Source organism: Sphaeramia orbicularis, chromosome 10, assembly GCF_902148855.1.
Source record: "Sphaeramia orbicularis chromosome 10, fSphaOr1.1, whole genome shotgun sequence".
NCBI lineage: Eukaryota > Metazoa > Chordata > Actinopteri > Kurtiformes > Apogonidae > Sphaeramia > Sphaeramia orbicularis.
The window spans coordinates 50,787,880-50,813,154 of NC_043966.1; the positions used below are offsets into that span (position 1 = coordinate 50,787,880).

Sequence of the window (25,275 nt, forward strand, 5' to 3'; positions counted from 1 at the left end):
AGAAAACACCAAAAAGTTTTACGTATTATTTTCAATGCATTATTCTGTTTGGCTGTGGAATCAGTCATAAAACAATCCCTCTCAGTTGTCCCAAATTAAGTAGCTACCATTAGATATGATGTTAACAACTGTATGTTTTACATGGTTAACTTATTAGTATATTTTAGACAATATTTAAGTAGTAACAGTAGTAGTAACAGTATCTAACCACTAGGTTTTCTAGTAGTTAGACTTCTGGTAACAAGTCATTGAACTTTGCGGAAAATTTTGGTATTTTTTTAAAACAAAAAAAGGCCAACTAAGATGACTAAGTAACTTCACTATAGTTCAGGTTGCCTGAGAGGAAACAAGACTTTATATGCATGTCCTCTTGATTCTGTTTTCAGTCTTTAGAAATTTTAATCAGTGACGAAAGATGACGAAAGATGGTTGTTAGTGTAGAAAAGGAGTAACTAAGTAACAAACCAGTAGTATCACTTTAAGTTTGGACTTTTGGAATTTGAAGCATGTCTTTAGCTAATACATGAAGGTTTTGAATGCAGGACTTCATTTCCATTACTTTTACACTCTGCTTTTCTACTTGAACTTTAACTTCCTTAAATGTGGTGTGTGTGTCTCTCCCTGTCTTTTTGTCTTTTCCTCTTCCTCCCTTCCTTCAACTTCCATGTGCCTCTCCCCCATTCACCCCTGACTCACCCCACCACCATACACTGCCCCCCATCCCCCTATCCTCCCATGTGAAATTTGTCCTGGGAATGCCGGTCTCTAGGTCCCATGGGGGGAACTGCAGTGTGTGTGTATTTGCATGGGATTGTGTGAAAGTCCTCCTAAACCAGTGCCCTCCAGACTTTTGACTTCTTAGTAAATAAATAAAGCATTTCTCCTTTCATACATTTTCTCATGTCCATCCTGGACCAGAGCAGGACATCAGCTACAGGCCACGACTATATTAAACTGAAAAGGGACACTGCACTACATCTGTTAGAAGCTGTTTAAAACACACAGAAGGTGATTTGGACATTAAAGTGCTTCTTAAAGATATAAAACATACAGAAAAATATTAAACTAAATATGTTTTTTGTTTTGATTCATATTTTTAATTTGATACCTGAGTGGAAATGGTAATAATTTGAGAAAAGTATGGGAAATCTAGCACATAAATGTTGACTTAATGTAACTAAATGTGCATGTGTGTACCAATATGGTTTTATCATACAAAACAAACATATATGGAATAGTACAGGGAAACAGTGGCTCGACACCTGAGCTGCAGAGACAAATGTTAGATATGGGGTATGATGATGAGCTAGAAGATTGGAATTAAATTACATCTATCATTTGCTCTTTTTAAATGATATTATGCCAAAGTTTGAAAATCCATTGTAAACTGACCTTGTATCACAATAAGATGATTTATTTTATATCTTATTAAGGTAATGGTGAAACAAATATTAGTATCTTGATAACCATGAATGACTACATCTGTCTCACTCCAGTCTTTTTCTCTTAAAAGAAGAGTTCAAATAGACACTTATAAACTAAACTACGAATGTAAAAATGAACAAATTGAATCTAAATCACAAAACAGCAGTGGACAGAAACATTGATATATTTTCTGAAAATGAAGAGAAATGGAAAACCAACTATAGCACATTTCTTTCTTTTTTTTTTTTTTTTTTGGTGGTGGTGGTGGGGGGGGGGGGGGTAAACTCTAATGTCTGTCCCTAATTATAAACATACCCTGTAAAAGAATGGGGCTTCTGCTTACCAACAACAAAGAGACAACACATATCATAAGCAGATTTTAAGTTACATATGAATTAAAATGTATTTTCAGAAAAGTGAAATAATACAGCCTAAATATTTAATGTAAATAAAATGAGTTCACAAGTAAAGCATAATCAAACTGAATATTTGCCAGACAGCAGTTACAGTCATTAGACATTTCACTAGGATTAATCTACTGAAACTGTAGGTTAATATCGAGTTAGACTGACTTAAATACTTTTAGTAAATGCAAACATTTTTCAAAACTGTTGGACAGTTTAATTGAAGTTAATATTTGTTAAAACCAAACTAATATTTGGCCTAGTGCACTGTCACTTTTTAGACTATTTGCAGATTTGAAATGTTAATGTAGTGGCACAATACATAATGCAAATTTTCTAATGGGGTTGAAAACCTATTCACACAGCCACTTTGTGAGGATATTTGAGGGTTAGTGAACTTCAAATCTAAACTCACAGAGGCGGAAGTTTGCGCAGACATCTGTCTAAGTCTCTGGTATATTGACTCTTCACTGATAAAGGCAACGACCCAACATAGATGGATGACAAGCAAAGAAGGAGGAAAATAATGTATGAGATATTTTATAAGATCAATCTCAAAGAAAGGATGAAAGGGAAAAGAAAAATCCTCGGACTAAGAGTATGTTTACATGACCGATATGAATAAATGTCCAGGATGAGGTAACAGTTTAGAAAACATGTATCTGTTCATTCATAGGTATGTATGGTTAGAGTTAAACATCCTGAAAGTGAATGTCATGAATAACAACTTAAAGGTATAAAAATGTACCATAAGTGAACTCTTACTTGCTCTGGTCCTTCCTCTCCTCCTGATGATCATGCTCTGTCCTCTCACAGTCAGTACAACCAGAGGTTACCCTGACAAAACACAAATGCAGACCATGTTTAGGTCCAGTATGTGCATGATGACCTGGAGTTGGAGGGTAGCGCTTTCACACCCTACACTCCACTGTCTGTGTTTGGTGAGTACAGACTGGGTTTGGTAACGTCTCTGTTCCAGTACAAGTTACAGAAAAAAACAAAACATTTAAAATCAGAGGTCACATTTTTGTGAAGTAGCACCTCCTGTACATTGTACTGAATGATGTATTTGAAGACTGGTTAATTCCAAAGACAAAGAGAGGATACTGGGAAACATGGTTAACCAGTCATGGACTCAGAGGCATGGAAGGATGTGCCATCATTTCAAAGCGTTTGGAAAACAGGGGACAGTTTCAGCTCAATAACTACAAACAAATAAGTACATTTTTAGTAGAAGAAATGCTCTCAATAGGGTGATGACTCAGTAGGGACAACTGAAAATGTAAGTTCACTCTTACTCTACTTAAAATGAGGTGATATGGAGCTGGGTATGGCTGCTTGGGCTGCAGTGAACTTAACTCATAAACAGTGATTTGTCTTCTTTTTTCTTTTTTAGAATCATAGATATGGTTTAAATATTCACTTAATATGGCCTCTGTCTAGGCAGCTGTATTATGCTATTAAGATTCATCATCAAGTGAACTGAGACAGGTGGTCGAGTCAGATGGTACTATGTGATTATGGTCGTCTTACAGCTTCATATTGAGTTTTCTTGTATCTTACTCTACATGACACACTTCCCTCACCAGGCTCTTATGATCATTAGCAGCTAAAACTCTTTAGATGTCATAAGATAGTCATTTCATGGAACCTGGAAGGTGGACATTTTTGTTGAAAACTGCTTTACATACTGGTGCAGAATTTTTATTTATTTATTTTTTTTAAATTTGCAGTTAAAAGTGATTTTGTCATCACATTATAATAATAAGATTTAAGGTGGTAGAATGTCCTTCAAACACGGACATTTTATTGTAATGTTAGTACAATTCATAGCTCATTTTCATACTAAAGAATCAGTACTTCTATCAGTGCTTGTACTTTTACCAGTCTTTTTTTATATAGGTATCTGCCCCCATCTAGAAACAGATATATGTGAACAGAGATTCTGATTTGGGTTTACTCTTGAAACACTGTATATATTTTTTTTTATTCAGTTCATCACGTGTTGCCATGTGATCAAAATCTACATTTTAATAAAACACTGTAGGCAAGACATGAAACGACATATACTGTATTAGATAAGTGTGTATCTCAAGGAACATTTATACTAAAATACAATGAATGGAAATCTGCCTATTTGTGAGATAAAAGTACATTTCTGGCAGTAGACCAACATGATTTCTGGTAAAAGCAGTAAAAAGTTGTGAAAACAATGTGATCCTACCTTATCCAGTCCAGTCTGTTGTGGGTCAGCTGTGGTGCTGTTGGGGGTATGGTCTGCTATGGTAAGCTGATGAGCAGTCCTCTTCTGCTCATCTCCACTGGATGCCCTCTTACTGGACCAGCTGCACCCCTGCATCACTGACTGTGAAATTAAACTCTCTAACTGAATATTTGCAAAGTGTCAGTATTTCCACCATAAACTATAGTTGAAATGGGAATCAAAGCTAAGTAAATGTGGGACACCCCTCTGGTCTCTCTTATGAAGCAGATGGACTGCCAAGTGGAGCTAGCGTTTTTTTCTGTTACCTTGTATGGTCACTGAGGGGCGGGGCTTTCACTGGAGAATGCCCCCTTCAACAAGACTGATTGGCTGCTGAGGAGGCCCCTCAACTAGTGACCTGTAGAGTATGTCTGGGAAAAGATGGAGGGACAGGAGAGACAGAGGGATGAGGAGGAAAAGAGAAGAAAAGATAGAAGACGGTAGGAGATAAATGAGGAGAGAATAATCTGAAAAAGAAAGGAGACAAGGAGGGAGGAGAGAGGGGGAGTAAGGGGGGAAACAAGGGGAGAGGAAGAAGGCAAGAAAAGGAGAGGAAGAAAAGGAAAAGGGGAAAAGAAGGAGGAGTGTATAAGTTTTTAGTGAGGGGGAGTGGGGGTATTGACAATTTTCATATTTCTTCTAAATTTGGGCTTTTCTGCTCAAGCAGTTGAGTGAACGGCAAACTGAAAAGCCATGTGGAACCTGTTACTGCTGACAGAGAAAGAGAGAGAAAGAGAATTCAATTTAAAAATAGCTTTATTCCAAAACTGGTCCAGAACAGACACATAGCAGAGAAAAAAATGCATCAAAGTAACGAAAACCAAGGCTCAAACTGCTCCAATCCCCTGTTAAACGTCTCCCAGTTCCTGTTTTGTCCAGAGGACCCTCCATAGTGTCCATCCCAACGGTAACCCACCATGGCTTCACATTAAAGCCTATGTGGGAGTACCCTTAAAGCATAAGGCCACTGATGATACTAGATCCAAATCATCCTGGCCTGTCTTGGTGGTCCTTTTATAAATTGTTGCTCTGTTAATGTGATTTCAGGCAGATTTCAGCTAGTAGTGACCATATTTAGACGAAAGGGGCAGAAGTACAGGAGCACAAGGGGTTAAAGGTGACCTAAGGTTAAGCACTACATTATTGATGTGGGAAAGTCTGTAAATTTCATCAAGTACTGTGTAAAGTCATTTTATTTTCTTATTGGTGGAGCTGATTGTCACGAAAAAAAAAGTGTTGTGTTAAATAAAAAAACTCAGAAACTCTGATTCAACGAGTGAGCTGTTATACAAACCTGTCAATCAAAGTTCAATACAGCAGACGTCTGATTAATGGAGGAAAAATGTAAAGATAAACCAGATCATTAATATGACTGGGAAAAAAATATGGATGTATTTTTAGAAGTTTGTGGACTTACACAAAGGAGATAGGTTTGGAATGTTCCGAACTGAGTGAAATGACCCGGAAGTATCACAGTGTCCGTCATGATAAGAGCAGCCCAGATTCTCTGAATCCAGGATTGGAGCTTCAGTGCGTCCTTTACTGCTTCCTTTAGCAGAGGATACACTGGACCATCCTTTACCAAAGGACAGGACAGAATGATGACCTATAATTCATAGGACAGATCAACATAACAGACGAGACATGCATTTTCATGTTATCCCACATCTGTCTAATATGATAAAATGTTGAGAATTGTTAGTGTAAATGTGAAGCTAATGCAGCTGGGTTGGCTGGGCTTGGTTTGCATGAATAAAACCTTTATTTTGAGCATCATTGTAACAGCCTATAGAAATATCATTCATTCATTTCCAGTACCTTTAGTCACATATATCTTAATTAAACTGAGCTAAGTTAGCTTAAACTAAGCTTCACTCTGAACTGGATCTTCGGTGAGAAGAGAAATGGAGTCGAATCAGGCTGGAGGAATTGTATATATGTAAACAATGAAGTTTAGTTTAAAAAAAAACCTGTAGGGTAGTAGATGTATAGACATTATTATATCCACTGCTCATACTGCACAGATAACCCAATAATGCTGATTCAGGATCCATTTTAACATCCAAGTGGATTAGTGGAGCTGACTGGTAGTGTAACCTTTATTTAAGCCTATTTCCAACCTTAGTTATAACAGGGTTTCTTTTTTTTCATTGTCCACATTTATGTGCTCTATTAAATAATACATTTAGAATACATGAAGGAACATATCCAAAATCTGTTTGTTTTGTTTTTTGTAGTGCATCTTTAGATTAAGTGTGTGTGTGTGTGTGTGTGTGTGTGTGTGTGTGTGTGTGTGTGTGTGTGTGTGTGTGTCAGCAATCCATCCCTGCTGCAACATAAGGTCAACACGTTCTCTATTCCAAACAACACCGTAATTCAAGATGACCACTTTTTTAATCCTTATACTATGTCTTGAACATAAAATATAAAAGCAAACAAACAGAACTTCTCATGAACTCTGACATTATCCCTGCACTATTCTGAACTTTCCTTTCCTAATGTTAGGACACATGTTTTGTGTTGCCAGTTGGCAAAGAAAAATACATAACAGTGCTATGATGAGTGAATTAATGTTCCTAGTTAAAACAGAGAAGCGTTCTTTTTTTCTACTTTTTTCTTCTACCGTGCAGTAATGGTCATATCAGGTTCTGTGTGCACAAACCTGTTCCTGAAAAAGTAAACTACAAAACAACTTTTTTATTTAATCAAAGGAGTACCATATATGGGTATAGACTTAGTACTGTATATAAAACACTCTGACATATTTGTTTCATGGGGACTTAAAGTGTATGTGCATCATACTCCATGCAGGACAAATGCAGAAAGCATGTGTGTGACTAATATGGTACTGACAAGTGAGACTAGTCATTTTTAAAGATCGTCCTGTTATATATAAATGTTTAACATATTTGACTCCACATGCCAGCTGACATATTGGGTGTATTACTGCACTGTGACACATGTGATCACTGGTTACTGGTTAAAAATTAAAACAACAGTGACATCCTCCTCCTTACCAATGGCTGTTAGCTTCCTCTATAAGAAAAGGAAAAGAGAAAATAGAAAAAGTAAAGCAGTAATCCAACAGACCTGATTATGTGGTCTAAAACAGAGAAGGTGTTATTTCCAACAGAACAAAGTGTGAGTTTAATATGATCTGTGAAAAAGACACTGTACTTCTGCTTTCATGTTCATCTGCAGAAAACAAATTAGCTCCACCTTCAGGCCAGAACAGATAACAACACAACAGTCCAAAACTTTGTAGGTGTTCTGATAAACTCACAGGGGATACTTAACTTCCAGACCCATCAATGGATTACCGTCCAGGAAGAAAACCAAACTTGATACTCTACAACTGGTAAAAGCTCTGCATTCAAAACCTTATTTCTTTTGCCTCAAAGCAAAGTATCTGTAATGAAAAAAAAGGTTAAATTTGTTATTAAGCAGTAAAATATATCCTGTCTCTGATTTAATATCACATCCAATGTTTTAGATGAATCTTACTGCTGCATTAATATGTTTGATGCATGTTACTGCTGTACATGTTCAAGGAAGAGTTCAGTCTAATTACTTTATTTACTGTTGGTTACTTAATCTGTAACAATAATGCATCATATTCTGTGAAATCATCATATATTTGCTGCATTACTATCCTGAGGGAACCATGCATCTAGTAAAAAAAAAAGACTTTTCATGAACTACAGGCCTGTTTTCAGCTTTGTGACAATGGATTTCCCAGGTTTTGTTTTGTTTTGTTTTAAATTTGTAAGGTTCAAAACAAAGGTAAATGATCTAGATAAACAGCGCAAGATTAAACTACCTAACTGCTGCTGCATGAGGAGCCGCCACATGGAAGAAAGCACTTAACATTCCATACTCTACTAAAGAATTGGAAGTCATAGCTTTTACCTCCGTAAATGCTAAACACTACCTCCTTCTTAACTGGAAATCCACAACAGCCCCTTCCAGCACACAATGAATTAACGAGGTTATGTCCTTTTTAAAAGTAGAGAAAATTAGATATTCAAAAAGTGAAAGCTTAAATAAATTCTACAATAAATGGCAACCGTTTATGTGTTGTTGTTTTTTTTTTGAGACAATGTAATTCCCTTCCTTTTTTTTTTTTTTTAATTTAGTTATGTTTTTTTTTTTTTTCTTATGTTTATGTGACCAGTTGAGTTATTTTATACAGACTATGTCTTAGTATTCTTTTCACTGTATTGTTTGTTGGGTTTCATTGTTATTTGTTCTTAAAAACATGCGAATCTAAATCTAATGGTGTATACAAACAGGGTTAATGTTGACATCAGTGTGCCCTGGTATACAGGGGTTGGACAAAATAATGGAAACACCTTCACCTCAAGATGATAATGCCCCAATCCATACAGCTAGAATTGTTAAAGAATGGCATGAGGAACATTCTAATGAAGTTGAGCATCTCGTATGGCCGGCACAGTCCCCAGACCTCAACATTATTGAGCATTTATGGTCAGTTTTAGAGATTCAAGTAAGACGTCGATTTCCACCGCCATCGTCTCTAAAAGAGTTGGAGGGTATTCTAACTGAAGAATGGCTTCAAATTCCTTTGGAAACAATTCACAAGTTGTATGAATCAATACCTCGGAGAATTGAGGCTGTAATTGCCGCAAAAGGCGGACCTACACCATATTAAATTATATTTTGTTGATTTTTTAAGGTGTTTCCATTATTTTGTCCAACCCCTGTACGTCTGCACCTTTGTTTCTCTTGTATGCACTTCAGTAAAAAATATAAAACAGAAAGCACTTAATAACAGTATCATAATAAGCAGAAACAGACATGGCTATTGTTGTTTATTACCAGCTACCAGGTCAGTTCTATATAATTTTATTGAAAATTAAGCTTTGATTCATAACATTTTTCTAACAAGTGGTGCCAGGCACAACAAACCCCGCCCCTTGTATGTATTTCGTCCATTATAAGTAAATAGGAAAAATCATAAAAATTTGAACTTTGACCTACCTTTTCCAAAATGTAATGACACCCTCTGGGTCACTGACAATCTATAATCGATATCAGGCTAACTTAAAATTAGTACCTCATCGGAGTTTGTCTGTTTGTTTGTCTGTTAGCAAGATAACTCAAAAAGTTATGGATGGATTTTCAGGAAATGCTGATAGTGGCACAAGGAACAAATGATTAAATTTTGGTGGTGATGGGGGGGGCTGATCTGCCTTGGCGGAGGTCTGCGCTCTGAGTGTTTTCTAGTCTATTGCATCAGTAATTCAGTAATTTTCTTGTGCTTCATAAGTTCAGAGGAAGAGTGCATCCAGTTGACAGGCAGGTGGACTATCCAATCAGTGCATGCAATCAGAGGTAAATGATTTGAAGTGTTTATAAAGTCCAGTTCAGACCAGATTTACACCAAGACAACACTTAGAAACCCTTGTAAACCACTGGACTGCAGTATTCTGAATCCTGGCAAGTCACATCAGTACAGCTAGACTGAACTCCAAACAGGTGACCCACCTGTTACCTGTGGAGAAAAGAATAATAATTTACCTTTCAACAGTATTAGATTATTAGAGAGAATTTTGCAAAATATGATACACAATATATACAGAGCCCAGCTAATCTAATCTAATCTAATCTAATCTAATCTAATCTAATCTAATCTAATCTAATCTAATCTAATCTAATCTAATCTAATCTAACAACTGATGATAACTCTGCACTTCATGGTAACATTTGAACTACAGTCCATTAATACAGAAACACATACTACATAGGCCTGTAGCACTGGATTTAAAACCAGTCACTGGGGTTTGTTTGACAAGCTGAGCTGCAGACAACTCTATCAGCTGATTCAGGTCAAGCTGAGGCGCACTGCAACTTTATATATGCGATGTTCTAAAGTGGTTTTGTCACAGGTCTTTGGTCTGAAAGTGGTCTGACGTGGTTTTCACTGGTCAGGGAGGAAATGACACGCCAAAATGAATGAAGAGGCAGAAAATGAAAATACTAAAGTAAAGAACTGATTTTTCACATTTGTATCGTATTTGCATATAGTATTACACCACTGTAAACTTCTGTAAATGTCTTCTCTGTCCAAAATGTGCTGTCTTGATTGTTTCAGACACTGCACAGCGTACAGTCAGACAAATAGGTTACATGTCCTCAAACAAAGAAGAACAGACTCTTTTGACAACATGTGTGTGAGACGAAGTGAGAAGAACCATCTCCTCCAACTGTAACATTAGCCTCAACACTGGCCCTTCAGAAAGCTTGGGACAAAAAAGCATTGTGGATTTTTGATACATTTAAATTTTTTTTTTTTTTTTTTTTTTTTTTTAATTTTCCTGTTAAAGCAGATGTGTACCCACTACACTTGAGTTCATAATGAGGGGTTTGAGAGTTTTCAAAGAGAAGAGGGGGAAGGTATGAGTCAGTTTTCGACTCTTCTCTCTGTTCTGTCTCTATCTCTTGTGTCTTAATAAGGTAATGTTTGGAGATGGTTCACTGTGTACAGCAGCTGACAAGACTGAGCTATTAGTGATGGCAACTGAGCATGGAAATGGACACACACACACACACATGCACGCACAAATGCATGCACATGCACACACACACACATACACACACACACACACACACACACACACATGCACGCACGAATGCATGCACACGCACACACACACACACACACACACACACACACACACACACACCTACACGCACACACTTACTCACAATACCCTTTTACTAAATGTACGGTGACACTACACCCAGAATAACTCTTATATAAATCTTCCAAAATGTGTGTTTGCCATTTCTTCCCTCATATGGAGATCGTCTTGACCATGAAACTGTATAAAGCGAGTAAACATCTGCTCCTCTGCTACATGCTGAGTAAACACTTTCTGAAAGATTTATAAAATGTAGCCCATTAAGAAAAACAGTTACAAGTTACCATTGTCTTTGAGAAAAAACACAGGCTGACATCCTTCATTCCTGTTGAATGCACTAAAAATTTTATGAACATCCAACAACATTTGACTGCAAAATCATTGTTGTTCTTCATTTTTTACATTTAGACTTCTAAGTTGTACAGATGGTGAAATGTGGATGCAGCCAGACAGGGAGGACTGCTTGGAGATCTGAATCATGGCTAAGTGTTGATGGTTTTTCAAGAGCTCTTGGTGAGATCCAAGCCTGAAGTGCCTCATGTTACACCCTCAGAACAACCTGTGATCTTTGTTTAAAAAACACATCTAACAATAGCCCCGTTGAGACTGCACAGTCCTCTACAGCTCTTCTTTAAACAATAGAGAGTGTGCACAGACTCATGGACAGTACCTCAGGATGCACTCCTTCAGCTGCTGGGGACTAAGGAACAGATTTTGTGTTTGTGCGTATAATTTTTGATGGTGCTCAGATTAACCTGCATCCTGAAATATTTGAGCCTATGTGTCCAGGTGTAAGTGCATCTGTTCACACTGGCATTAAAGTCCAAATGAGTCATCAAGTCATCACTTCAATCTACTCTGACTTCTCCATCGATTTGCAAATTAAGAAACTCACCTGTAGTCTGAAGCACAGCAGCGGCTTTGACATGAAGTTGAACAGACTGGATTTGAGATATTTCTTTGCAAATATAATTCACTGTGCTGGTTGAAAGCAGTTTTTAAGGTGGAGTGACATTTGTCTGTCAGTCACCTCATGAGGTGATGCTGAGAATCCCTCAGTATATCTTAATTACCAGTTTGACAGCTTTGACCACCTTCACTGGTTATCTTCACGACATACGCTTTAATGAGGATTGAATCTTCTCTTAAAACATGAATTTCTACTGATTGTGTCAACTGTGAGCATTCTATTACCTAATGGAGAGAGTAGTGCAATGTTTCACAGCTGTGAATTTTTGTGGATATTTTCAAATGTCTTTAAAACATCAGACATGGGTATTCAGTCCTTAAATCCATCTTAGGTTGCATTTGTGTTCAAACTGTTATGAATGCAGGCCCATGCATCCTAGACTACCTCTGGATGTGTCCTGAGCGATTGGATTTGAATGTGTCCTGCGTTCACCATTCATTTGGATTTCTCAGGAAAGATGTTAATGTCAGGTCTGAACATGACCTTTGCCACACAATCCCCAACACTATGAGGACAATAACAACAAATCATGCTCCAGGCAGAGAAAATGAAATCCTTGCACCTTCGTTCTAACTGGGGCTTGAGTTGGGGGCACAGGGTAAAAATCGCATTTAAACCCAAAATTGCATGTTTTTTCTTAGACATAAAGTATGGCTGGTGGAGGTTTTTCTGTGCACCAGGACCTGATACACGTTCCTACCAAATCTAGTATGACTCAGTGAACCTCATACAGGGGCTTCATTTTGGCAAGATTCTTGTCTGGGTGCCTTTATGCTAACCCTAATGAAACCTCAACATTCATTGCATCACTGCAGCAACACTGTCCAATGAAAGCACACTATTTTAATATTTTTCAACACAAAAGTCTTTATATGACACTGACTAAATGTGAAGTCAAGTGGATCATTTCTGGGTTTTGGGTTCAATAGTAAAACCAGTCAAAAGTAGCAAAAACTAACCAAAAAATTGTATATTCAAACCAAAATGGTGGATTTTCTGTGGGTGTAGTGTAAGAGTTACACATTTTCTTATGTCTACGTGAAAGGTCATGCATAAGACTCCTTAAAGATGTTTTTTTTGGTCTATTCTGACTATGTTTATCCTTAACAGGTTAAATGGTCAGCCCTGTGATGAACTGGCAACATGTCCAGGGTGTATGTGAACCTGCCTTGGCCTCTTCGTAGCTTGGATAGGCTCTAGAGCATACTTATGTTCCAAAGGTGACAAGTAACAAAGTACAAATACTTCAATACCTTACTTAAGTACAAATTTTGGTTATCTATACTTTCCTGGAGTAATAATTTTTCAATTGACTTTTTACTTCTATTCCTTACATTTTAAAAATAGCCTCGTTACTCCTATTTCATTTTGGCTTGTTTTTATTCAGGCTCGTCATCGTTCAAATAAAAAAAAAAAACTATCCAGATAAATCATGCCATCTGGATAGGGAATTTGATTGTGGTTGGATGAGAAGTATAAAGACATACCATTCTGACATCCTATTGGTTTGTACACGATCCATCACACCTGACTTTTTGCACCATTCCAATACTTAAATTCAACTAGTCACATCCGCTCCATGAAACACATGTTTATGCTTGGTAGTACACATATATGGTTTTTAATACATTTGCATTGGACTAAAATGCATTCATTTTCAATAAGCGGCTGAAACAGGTAGACTAGTGCAGCCCAAATTTTTCAACATTAACATGTTAATATAACATTATAGTCATTATAGCCTTTAGAAACATGTTGTTTGGGGAGGTGGGGTAGTGCACTATAGGTCCCTCCCCTGTGGTACAGCCTAAGCTTTTGTCCTAAAGGCATTTTTTCCCCTTACATTTACTTTTATAATTTAAGTAGTTTTTAAAGTTTTTTTTACACCCTAGTATCTACACTTCTATCTGAGGAATGAATGTGAATACTTTGACACCTTTGTTATGTGCAGGTCAAAGGGCATGAACCTCTGCTCCAAATGAAGTTTATATAGAACTAGAAGCACTCGGAGAGCGCAGACCTCCGCCAAGGCTGATCAGTGCCCCACCCACCCACGATCACCACCAAAATTTAATCATTTCTTCCTTATCCCATTTCCAACAAACCCTGAAAATTTCATCCAAATCTGTCCTTAACTTTTTGAGTTATGTTGCACACTAACGGACAGACAAACAAACAGACAGACAAACAAACAAACAAACCCTGGCAAAAACATAACCTCCTTGGCGGAGGTAAACATCTCAAAGTTGTAATATTACTGATGACCACTAGATGCTGCTCCAAGAAGACCTGGCTCCCATAGACTTGAGTTTGAAAACAGAAATACTTGAGTCAATAATTTATTTTATTATAATTATTTTTTTTTAGTTGCAGTTAAATAAACAGCCTGGACCAAGAAAGTAACTGCCTGGATTTAAGTGAGCAAATAGTTCAGATCCTTCCATGGGTCAGTACTGCAGTGGTTAATAATGTTTCAGCTGTAACAGGTTATTTAACTCTAACTGATGCAGTAAGTGTCCTCTCATGTCTTTAATGTCAAAAAGATTGGAAAATGCCAGGACTGATCAGGATCATCAGGCTTGTGACAGAATGGTTCGGGGAGAATGAGACTTCATTTACATGCATGGATTAGCCTCCATAAAGTCCCGACTCTAATTTAGGATGTGTTGAAGACTTGATGCAGCAGTCTGATTCTTCTTCATCAATAATCAAAAATTAATGCAACTATGGATGGAAAAAAGAATATGAACCTTACTGTCATACTACATAAGCATTATGTGACAAAAAAGATGTGACAGTGAATGTCTCCTGTAATCAGAACTAAAGGTGGTGCAGTCAGATATTGCATATGTGACTTTTTTTGGCCTGGCAGTGTAAATTCTGTAATGGCATATGTCCCCCTCCAAAGATCATGATCTCATAACTGGTATAAACCTGCTGTGTCCATGACTACAGCTGTGATATATAGTTAGAGTGCAGTGGTGCTGAGACAAAGCAGACTCCGGCTGCAGATCTGTGGAGAGTTTAAAGACAAAGCAGGTTGACCTGGACACACAGTTCTAATTCCGGATCCACTAATCTCCACTCTTCCTGCCTCGACATGTTGGAGGACAGCAACCTGGAGTCTCACTCTGTCTCTCTCTGTCATTTGCACACATATGATGTTTCAGTCCATGAATGTAAACAGAATGAAACATCTTGTCTGCTTTGCTCTGGAGGACATTCCCTGACACTGAGCAGCTGAGCACACACTGTCAGGAGCCCATCGTTCATCTGAAAACATTGGCACTGAACTCCATATCAGTTATATGAATCTCTTCTGATATGTAAAGATGTGCATCTAAGGACATTCACGAGGCGATGAGGAAGATTCAAAGTAACCCAGTGGGACACTGGACATGTGGGGGCTTCCTCCTGTGTTAGGTGCTGTGAGCATAGCTATGATTTCATTTCAATGTTTTGGTTTGTGTTGTAGATGTTTTTGTCACATTTTCATAACTTGTTAAATATTAGTAACCATGTTTACATGGAACTTCATGTTCCACTAATAATGTAAATAATAGCCTGATCAGGACCAATATGCCTTATGGAACCATTTCAAGTCAATGTTTAATCCCAATGAGAGGGATGGTGCAAACCTTTAATAATAGCATCAATGGGAAAATATTAGCTATGTAAACAATCTGTTTCTTTATCATCAGGTTACATGACAATTTCTAGGGGGGACAGAAGAACCAATAACATAAGAAAAGTCCCGAACGTATTATCTACCAATAATGTAATAATTTTGGTCACAATTTTAAAGGTAAAAAAGTCAGTAACATAATAATATTGTAATAAAATACATGCACCAATAATGTAATAATAGCTTGCTAATAATGGAATAAGTCATCTAGATTTTAAAAGGATTTTTAATGCTAGGCCAGTTATGTCATAACGTAATAACTCATTAGATTATTGACAAAATGTCATTATGTTATCAGCTCAAAAGCTATACAAAATTATTGGCATGTTATGTTATTGGTTTTAATACATTTAAAAGGACCAAAAGTATTATACTATGGGTAGGTCTTATATTACTGGTTGCTACAGGTGTGAAAGGAATAGCTGAAGAGTGATTTCCTGTCATGAAGAAACCTGACAATTGTTTAAAAGAAAGATATGAAAAACTCTTAACCTACGCATTAATGTGTATTTCAACATGAAACAAAGGCAAGATAACAGGAATGATTTTCTGTTCATTTATTCTTCATTATGTGAAATAGTCTGCTTCTTTTCTTATAAACATATAAACACTGTGGAAGCATACTGACATCCACAACATCTGTACAGGTCAATACAGAAACTGAAGGCTGATTTCCAAGTGTTCAACCTTCACTACTCCACAGTAATGAAAGAAAATCCACACGGAATACACAGCAGTGCTCTGCAGTCACACAGGACACCGCTGACCATTAGACAAGTATACAACCTCACATTCCTTCATAAACAGTTAGTCATCCAACACTTTTTGAACAGCTGATTTCTCCACATCACAGAACACACAAGTTCAGTCTAGTAGTGTGTCTCTGGTCAAGATTGGACTGGAGTTTGAAGAGCAGCAGCAAGGCAGCAGGAGATCCTCCTTTAGTCCAAAGTTTGAAAACAGATGAATGCACAACAAAGTCACCTGTTCTCATCTAATGGTCCTGAACGAGGGATTTAAAAAAACAAAAAAAACAAAAAAAAAAAAAAACAGAGTAAGGCCAAGTTAAGAATTAAAAAAAAAGTACAGAAAGAAAAGTTTCAGAATTTAAAACCAAATCTCCAGAGTCTGGTTTAAATAACAAATCAGACATCTGACAATCCAGAGCCTTTTCTAAATCTGTGAACATCAAGTAAACAAACAAGGCGGCATTATTGCACAACATGAGCACTGAAACCAGCTGCAGAGAGCTGAGGTCCCGCCCCATGGGACCTAACTTCAGAAAAATATGAACCATGGTCAACAGCAAGACAACATTTTAGTCAATTTATCGGATAATTTTACAAGTCAAGAAAGTCGGAGTTTGTGTTAAAGATAACATATAGTATAGTATAGTACAATAAAACAGATAACCTTTAAATCACATTATTTTTGTGTGAAACAGCTAGTGGACTGAATCTCTCATTTCACATGATGGTGTTGAAGCAACAGAAACATCTTCACCAACTCTTAACACATTGTGGAGAGACAGTTCTGATGACAGGTCAGTCTGATACTGAACTAACAGTACTCAACATTTTACAACAAACTGAAACTTCCTTGACATGCCAAATTATCTTTTAAACTGACATTGTATGTGTAAATGATATATAATTCAAACAGGACTAAAAAAAAATAGTCTCATCATTGACTAAAATGCATTTTTTCCTTTTTTAAATTAAGGTCCAACAACTGAACATAACTGAAAGGGATGGAACTTCAGCTTTCTGCAGGTTTACAGTGAAACATAAACACCTAATGGATCATAAATCACGGTCAAATCCAAAGACCACTCATTTCCTGCTTGTCTCCATGTACTTGTCCTGTCAGATGTGGAGCTCATTTCCTGCCAAAACGTAGGCCTACAGGAGCCAAAATCTAGGAAAAACCAGGCCAGAATTTGAAAGTACAGCCCTTGAGCAGCGCTCTCCTCTTAGTCCAAATCAGACAATTAAGTACAAAGCTGGATGAAACTGAGTTTCATTCTACTGTGGAAAAGCAAAACCACCTTCCTTAACTATGAAGTCCTGCATTTAACCAGCCTACCTGGCTGAAAACACCTATGGAAAAACCTCCCATCATAGGGCAGATTTTCTACAGCCTGGAGGGGGTAGAACTCTTGTTTCCTCTCAGACCACCTGAATTCCCATCTGCTGAAAATGTCACCCAATGGCACCAAAACATATGAAGTACTTACGAAGCAGCAGCATCTATTTGTTTCTTCAGTATTATGTTGCACATATGTTGCAAACTGTCCCATAATAGCAATTGTTATGTTTTTGCAGGAAATTAGCTCCACAGACACATGATCACTATGCATGTTGAGCATAGAGACCAGAAATTCTACCATGAATGTCTGAATGTACATAAACCAACTGCAGTCACTGTAGTTTAATTCTGCTGTGATATACCTACGCTGTCTTACTGCATGTGTTCCCGCTTGTGAGAATGGACATCTATAGTCTGCAGATGGTGCTGGATATTGTTTCTGACAGCAGCTGGCCTTTCAAACCTTCATAAACAAACTACTTTCAGCTCCACCTTGATGAAATGCCTTGCCTCCATTTCCTTAAATAAGTGTGTCCATAAACATGGGAAGCCAGAGAACAAATTCCACGAGGAAAACAAAAAAGGGAAATTAAAGGTCAGTGATTTATGGGTCTAAGGCATTTTCTGTCTGAGTGCTTGTGTTTAGAACAGAGGTAGGTAGACTGTGAGGACAGATGAGAGATCAGACCAACCTGTTCCTGCAGATATCATGAAAAACCATCAAGCAGCTGAAAACACTTGCTGTAGCTTGAGTTTTAATGGCTGAACGGGCGCCTTTTCCTCTGCAGTGCACAGGGGAGTTACAGCATTACTGTTTCCTGTTGTCTGGATAAAGTCCTCTAACCATCCCATTCACCATCAAAAAGTTCCCTTCACTGCTTAATCCCAACTTTGTTTTTCTGTTTTTCATGACCGAATTATGAACCCATCCTTTCCCATCAAGTTTTTTCATATGAAGTTAACTCATTTTATTTATTCTTTGACTTTCACAGATGGTAGGTTAGCCATGTTTCCATAAAACAGTCAGGCACATTTGAAGTGTAGTGTAGTCACAGGGTGGCACTAGAGGTTACATTATGCACAGCAATGATCAACAGTGTAGAAGGAGACAGAGACTCATGGTACTGCCCTGAAAAAAATTTTCTGCAAACCAATAGTTACAAGTGTCATGTAAATGGTATGTTCTTTTTGGAAACTGTTAATTAGGCATTCATGACTATGAAAAGTGGGACACACTAATACGAGGATTATTTGGACACGTGTACAGGGTATCTAAAATGTGCATCAGATTTATCGCAGGTTGATATATGTGACCCCTGTTTAGAGTCAGCAGGAATAGAAACAGATCCTCTCTGGTAAAGATGGATGCGAAATCAAAAAGAAGAAGCAGTTTTGAACCTAACCAAAGGCTTGTGAAGAAACAAAAGGGGGAGACATCACACAGTGGGGTGTCTCCCACATGCGGAAAATTCTGGGGAAAGAACAAACACAAACAAACCTGATTTTAACAGGATCTATATGTTTACTTACAGATAAAAATAAAAAAAGAAGTGGAATATTCATTTTCATTTGTTATGGAAACAGCTCATTAGAAATTCTGAACTGAAAATGTATTTTGTGCTGTAACTGTAGTCAATGTTTGTTACCAGAGTTTGTAACATGGAGATTTTATATGTGTTCAATCATTTGTCATAATATGGATGTTCGTGTCCACTCCCTTCAAGTAGTTTTTGCCTTTTTCAAGCGAATGGTTTTAGAAACACTTAGAAAATGTGCATAAAAAACCTCATGGAAACACGGCTAATAACAACCAGTAATAAAAGTCAGAATATAAAGACTGAATTTACCCTTAGAGCTGGAATTGCAATCCCTTTAATGCTTTTTTTTTTTTTTTTTAAACCAAGCTGTTATTTGGGAATGCAATGAAATGCTTAGACACTCATCTGTGCCTTGAGATTTCACTGAAATCAAAGAAAAAATCTGCATCAAGTGTGGGTTATAAAACTCATTCACAAGTTTCACATACATCCAGTGGACTGCATTTCCTCCTCCTATGAGAGAGACAAATCAGGTTAAGTAACCACGTTGCAAATTCTTTGGAAGTGTGACTTTTGGCCACATTATTTATCCATGTGGTCTGCAGCAGCGCCCCCTAGTGGCCTCTGTCTTGTTCTAAAATCACTGAGCATCGTGTGGAAAAACTGGTGCGCTGAAACAGAACCTCTCTGCTAGTTTACAGCAGGACTTGTCACAGTGATGTCTTCTGCTTCACACCTCTGCTTGTAAAGGACAGACGGCCTGGTGAAGATCTAGATGTAGTCGTCATCCACGGGTTCCCCTTTTGTGTCACAGTGATGCAGGAACAGGACCACGACTCGCTGAAAGACTCCTCTCCTGCTCTGCCTGCGCTCTGAGATTTCCTCCCCAATGGTTTCCATGCAGATGTCAGCTGACAGCTGGCCTTTACGCCGTGGGGCGTAGATGGTAGCTGATGAACAACAACACACACATCAAATTAACGATGACAGTGTTTGACAGCTGATGGATAGACAGATGTTTTGACCGTACTCACTGCTCTCATCATCCTCAAAGTCGTAGCGGGCATAGCTGTTGGGATCGGCTGCTCTGAGTGTCCTCAGCCAGGGGAAGTCTGTTATCATACTGTAAGGAGCACCATCTACCACTCCTGATGATGACACACCACAACAACTAGATTACAGCCTCTGGAAATTTGACCTGAGTTACTAAAAATACATATTAACCATCCACAGAATTATTAGAAAACCTAGTGCCGATAGCTCAGTAGTTCAGATGGTGGTTGCATCCAATAGTCATTTTTGCTTAGGAAGCTTCTGAAATTAGTGAAATGATCCTGTAATATCCAAGTGTCTGCCATAATGGGAGCAGTTTGGGTTCTCTTAATGCCTAGGAAAGCAGCTTTAGTGCTTCCTGTGCCTGGCTTTGAAAGGGCCCGATAAAATATATTATTGTTTTGATAGCTGTTATGTCAAGACCTCCAAGTTTGATTCCAAGTAAATTTGCAGATATGGAACCTTCCCTAAACCACTGTTTGGACCAAACAGCCCTTCCAACAAAAAGAGAGTATGGTGTTGGTCTCTACATGAACTAAATGAACCACGGTTTAGGACATGTGCACTGGGAAAACAGTAGTGCAGAATTCTGGACCAATCACAGAATGTTGTGATCACAGTATTGTTGCGAACAATAAAAGAAAAGAAAAACACACAAAAGACGTAAGAGGTTAATAACGAGACAAATCAACAATATGTTTATACTTTGCATCTTGTCACTTTAAACCCAATAATTCCTCTTCCTTTTACTGTGTTACTTTACTGTTCACCTGACACTTTACTGATGCCACTTTATCGTTTATTTATTCTCTCCAACCCCTGCTGCTTATAGTTATATTGTATGTTTATCGTTATATTGTATTTTTTCTATTTTTTTCGACTACGGTCCTAGTGACACTGTGGGCCTCAGAGTGTTGTAATTTCAGTTTTTCTGTATGTTTTTCTGTATGGGCTGTGAATAGGACAAACTGACAAAAAAAAAGCTGACTGACTTTGTGTCAGGTGCAGCCCTTTATGAGGGGAGATGCAGCACATGTAGATGATGCTGATCAGATGTATGAGTTCACTACCAACGTGAAGCCAAACTAAAAGCTCCAAATGTATGCAATGTAAAAAGAAAAAAGAAAACGACATGATACAGATCAGGGCAGATATTTAAAGCTGCTGGTGCTCCTAGAGTCCCATGAGCTTCAAGGTGTAGGATCCTCCAGAGGCTTGCAAGTGTGTGTAAACTTTCTATTTGGCCACCCTTAACCAATGCTCACAAGCAGAAAAGGTTGCAGTGGGCCCAGAGATACATGAAGACAAATTTTCAAACTGTCTCGTTCACTAATGAGTGCCATGCAACCCTGGATGGTCCAGATGGATGGCGTAGTGGATGGCTGGTGGATGGTCATCATGTCCCAATGAGGCTATAATGTCAGCAAGGAGGTAGTGGAGTCATGTTTTGGGCTGGAATCATGGGGAGAGAGCTGGTAGGCTCTTTTAAGGTCCCTGAAGGTGTGAAAATGACCTCTGAAAAGTATATGGAGTTTCTGACTGAACACTTTCTTCCTCGATTTACCGGTCAATCTACATTCCGACCCCCACCTGTGGTCATGAGCTCTGAGTAATGACCAGAGGGTGGCCGGGCTCAGCCTTAGAAATAGGGTGAGGAGCTCAGACATCCAGGAGGGACTCACAGTAGAGCCACTGCTCCTCCACATTGAGAGGAACCAGTTGAGGTGGTTCGGGCGTACAGGGGGATGTCTCCCTGGGTGGTGTTTTGGGCATGTTCGTCTGGGAGGAGACCTCAGGGCCGACCCAAGACAAGCTGGAGGGATTATATCTCTGGGCTGGCCTGAAAACACCTCGGGATTTCCCCAGAAGAGCTGGTGGAAGTGGCCGGAGAGAGGGCTGTCTGGGCTTCTTTGCTGAAGCTGTTGCCCCCACGACCTGGACCCAGACAAGCGGATGAAGACGGTACAGACAGTACTTTCTTCCTTGGTACAAAAAGAAGAACTGTGCATTCCGTAGTAAAATTATCTTCATGCATGGCAATGCACCATCTCTCTGGATCAATGGCTGCTATGGGCATAAAAAGAGAGAAACCCATGGTGTGGCCCCCATCTTCTGCTGACCTCAACCCTACTGAGAACCTTTGGAGCATCCACAAGAAAAAAATCTCCCGCAAAGAAATTCAAGCAGTAACTCTCCTAAGACTCACAAGTTCAAAGGATGCAAGAATTGTGAAGGTGATATTAAAGAAGGAATCTGATGTTAACATGCAACTTGGCCTGTTAACATATTTTTGTTTGAAACAGCTTTTAATTTCTGTAAATATGACTTCCTAATGCTGCAAATTTAACAAATGATCATTTTCAGTTACTTACAGCGCATAAATGCACTGAAACTCTGTTGTACATAATATTTTGGAGCAGAGCATTTAGAGTTTTTTTATTCATTTATTTTTTAAATACCGTTATTATTGGGAGGTTTTTCAATAACAACTCGAATTATACTCAAATGGCGAATTACTTTAAAATGATACTGTCATTTGCATAGATTATTTAAGAAAATCTGAGAAAAATATCATTTGCATAATAATTTGGAACACAGTGTATATAAATACCAAATTTCTTCTTTTGCATGCTGAGTTCACCTACACACAAGATGTCAGTGGAGTATTCAGTCCTTCAGTTCATTCTAGGACACATTTTGTTCACACTGTTAAAAGAAGGAGTATGTTCACCTTGCATCAGAGCTGTCCACTAGTGATCAGATGTCTGTGATAATGGGTACATGGGGCAAAATGAACATAGGACTAAATCTTACCCTCCAGCGTATAGATGTCTCGGCCCCAGGGGTATTTTGGATACTTCTTAACATCTTCTTCTGTCCTGGTGGCTTCTGGGAAGAACTCGTACTTTATTAACTCCCTGACAGACAGATGAATAGACAGGTAGACAGAAGAATATGTAGGTCATCAGTGGTACATCAATACTTAAACCTTTAGGCACCGGAGGGTTTTTTGTTTTTTTTCCAAAAAATATTCAATTTTGATATCAAGATATCAAAAAGCTGTCGGTTTCATTTGGTCATGTCAAAATATTCCGACTTTGGCCCTTAAAGGGTTAATACTTAATGAGTCAACGAGGTTAATGACGATTGTAATATTTTATGGTGAAACAGTACTCTGGAATCTCATTTTAATTGGAGAGAAACAATGTAAAATGTTTCATTTTAATTCTATTTTATCATTCAAAGATCCTCTTCAGTCAATGAACAAGAGAAAGAGAACGGTGGTCAAACGAGTAATAGAGTTAATGGGAGAGTAAATGGTGGTAACTTGAGAACATTTTTGAAGTAAAAAAATAAACACTATTTTCTAATCATTTCACAGGGATTATGTTCTAAAGCACAAATAAACACATGCACATCATTACATTACTCTCCGGGATTGTTCTTGTTTAAGAAGGATTATTAATTGAGAATTATTTTAAGGAAAACATAAAACTGTCTTTTTTAAAAATGCACTGAAAAGAAAAACAGTAATTAAACAATTAAAAGAGCTTTTTTTTTTTTTTTTTTTTACATATTATAAAGCCATTAGACAATAGAGCAGACTCTTGTTGGTAGCTGTTACTGAAGGTAGTACTCACTGGCTGATGTTGGCTATGGTGTCCATCCAGCTTCGAATTCGCACCTTGTTGCGAATGTTTGGAGGATTACTGAACTCGTGAACTATAGCGATGTGATAGGGATAGGGACCCTGGAAGAGCTGACGCTCCAATGCTACAGAGTCAATCTGTAGACAGATATATCAGAGACAAAGAATGAGAAATAAGAAGAGGAACACAGGAACAAAAAAAAAACCAACCAGTCATTACTGAAAGTGGTAACATGGGGAATTCTTAAAGAAATAGAGTGAGTGTCTGAAGTATATGTTGAGTAATCAAAGTGTGTGCAGTGAATGGTCTTAGTAGCGAGGGACACAGGGGTGAGGTCACAGGTCACTGACCTGATGCATTGGACGCATGTAGATGATGCGGTTCCTTTCAGGAGGCATTCTCAGAATCTGATCCAGGACCTGTTCCATGTCCAGCTTCTTACATTGGGCATAGTCAAACCTATTGACTATGGGGGCGTTCTCTATTCGCAACTGCTTCAACACACGACATCTGGTGGCTACACAAGGAAAGACAGCATACAGACACATACTAGACAAAATTCAGTATTTGGCCAAATTCTACTGGATTATCATGTGTGAACATAATTAAAATACACTTTTACAACTTATGAGTACCATACACTGGAAGACTTAAAAAAAAGACTTAAGTGTGACCTGTCCTCAGATCTAAAGACAATGTGTTTCATGTCACATGACTTTTAGTCTGTGCCACTAACTGCAAGGCTGCAATTAAATTTCTCTTAACATCCAAAATGCATTTTATATGTTATTGCATTTTATTGCATTTTGTTTTATTTTATTTTTGTTGAAGTTTTTAATTTAAGTTCAATTTCCCACAGAACATCACATTTTAGGATTGAAGAAACAAAGTGCATTGGCAATAGTAAAAAATACTGGAGATATGACAACAAAGATGATGCAACATAACATAAATATATTGAAACAAACATCTGAAATGTACATCATGTGCCAAACTCACACTGATCACAAGCCAAGATCTTGAGATCATCTAGACCAGGGGTCAGCAACCCTGGTCCTAGAGAGCCACTATCCTGCATGTTTTAGATGTATCCCTCTTCCAACACACCTGATTAAAATGATCAGCCTATCATCAAGCTCTGCAGAAACCTGATAATGACCATCAGGTGTGCTGGAAGAGGGAAACATCTAAACCATGCAGGATAGTGGCTCTCTAGGACCAGGGTTGCTGACCCCTGATCTAGACTTATGTGCTTAGAACACATAACTCTGACCCAGTTTAGTTTGGAAACTTCAGGGTTGTGTTGTATGTTGGGGCAAAAAAAAAAAAAAAAAAATGGAGACTTTTGAAAATGATGATGCATACATCCATTTTTGCCCACAGATTGGGTCTAATTAGTCATTACGTATTCTTCCTTGATTCATCAAGCCCCTTTCCAGAAGAAACTACATGTCGGTTTTGACTACCAGCTGGTAATTCAACATGAAGTGCAGTTCTGTTCTTGTCGCCTTTGTCAAAAGCTGTTGTGTAGGAA

General features: G+C 38.1%; 1 protein-coding gene and 1 long non-coding RNA gene across 2 annotated transcripts in view; both read right to left on the minus strand.

Moving 5' to 3' along the window:
- LOC115426605 (uncharacterized) overlaps positions 1-4,312 on the minus strand; it is a 13,230-nt gene extending 8,918 nt beyond the window's left edge. The window contains exons 1-2 of the long non-coding RNA XR_003936373.1: positions 4,054-4,312; positions 2,595-2,666 (exon numbers count right to left, since the gene is read on the minus strand). This is a non-coding gene — a long non-coding RNA (uncharacterized LOC115426605). The remainder of the gene's footprint in view (positions 1-2,594; positions 2,667-4,053) is intronic.
- Positions 4,313-15,954: 11,642 nt separating this feature from the next.
- The window catches only part of fbxo38 (F-box protein 38), a 33,245-nt gene continuing 23,924 nt past the window's right edge, over positions 15,955-25,275 (minus strand). Inside the window, 5 exon segments of the mRNA XM_030145383.1 lie at positions 15,955-19,988; positions 20,073-20,186; positions 22,906-23,009; positions 23,733-23,878; positions 24,092-24,258. Coding sequence (XP_030001243.1) covers positions 19,810-19,988; positions 20,073-20,186; positions 22,906-23,009; positions 23,733-23,878; positions 24,092-24,258 — 710 coding nt within the window. The 3' untranslated portion in view covers positions 15,955-19,809.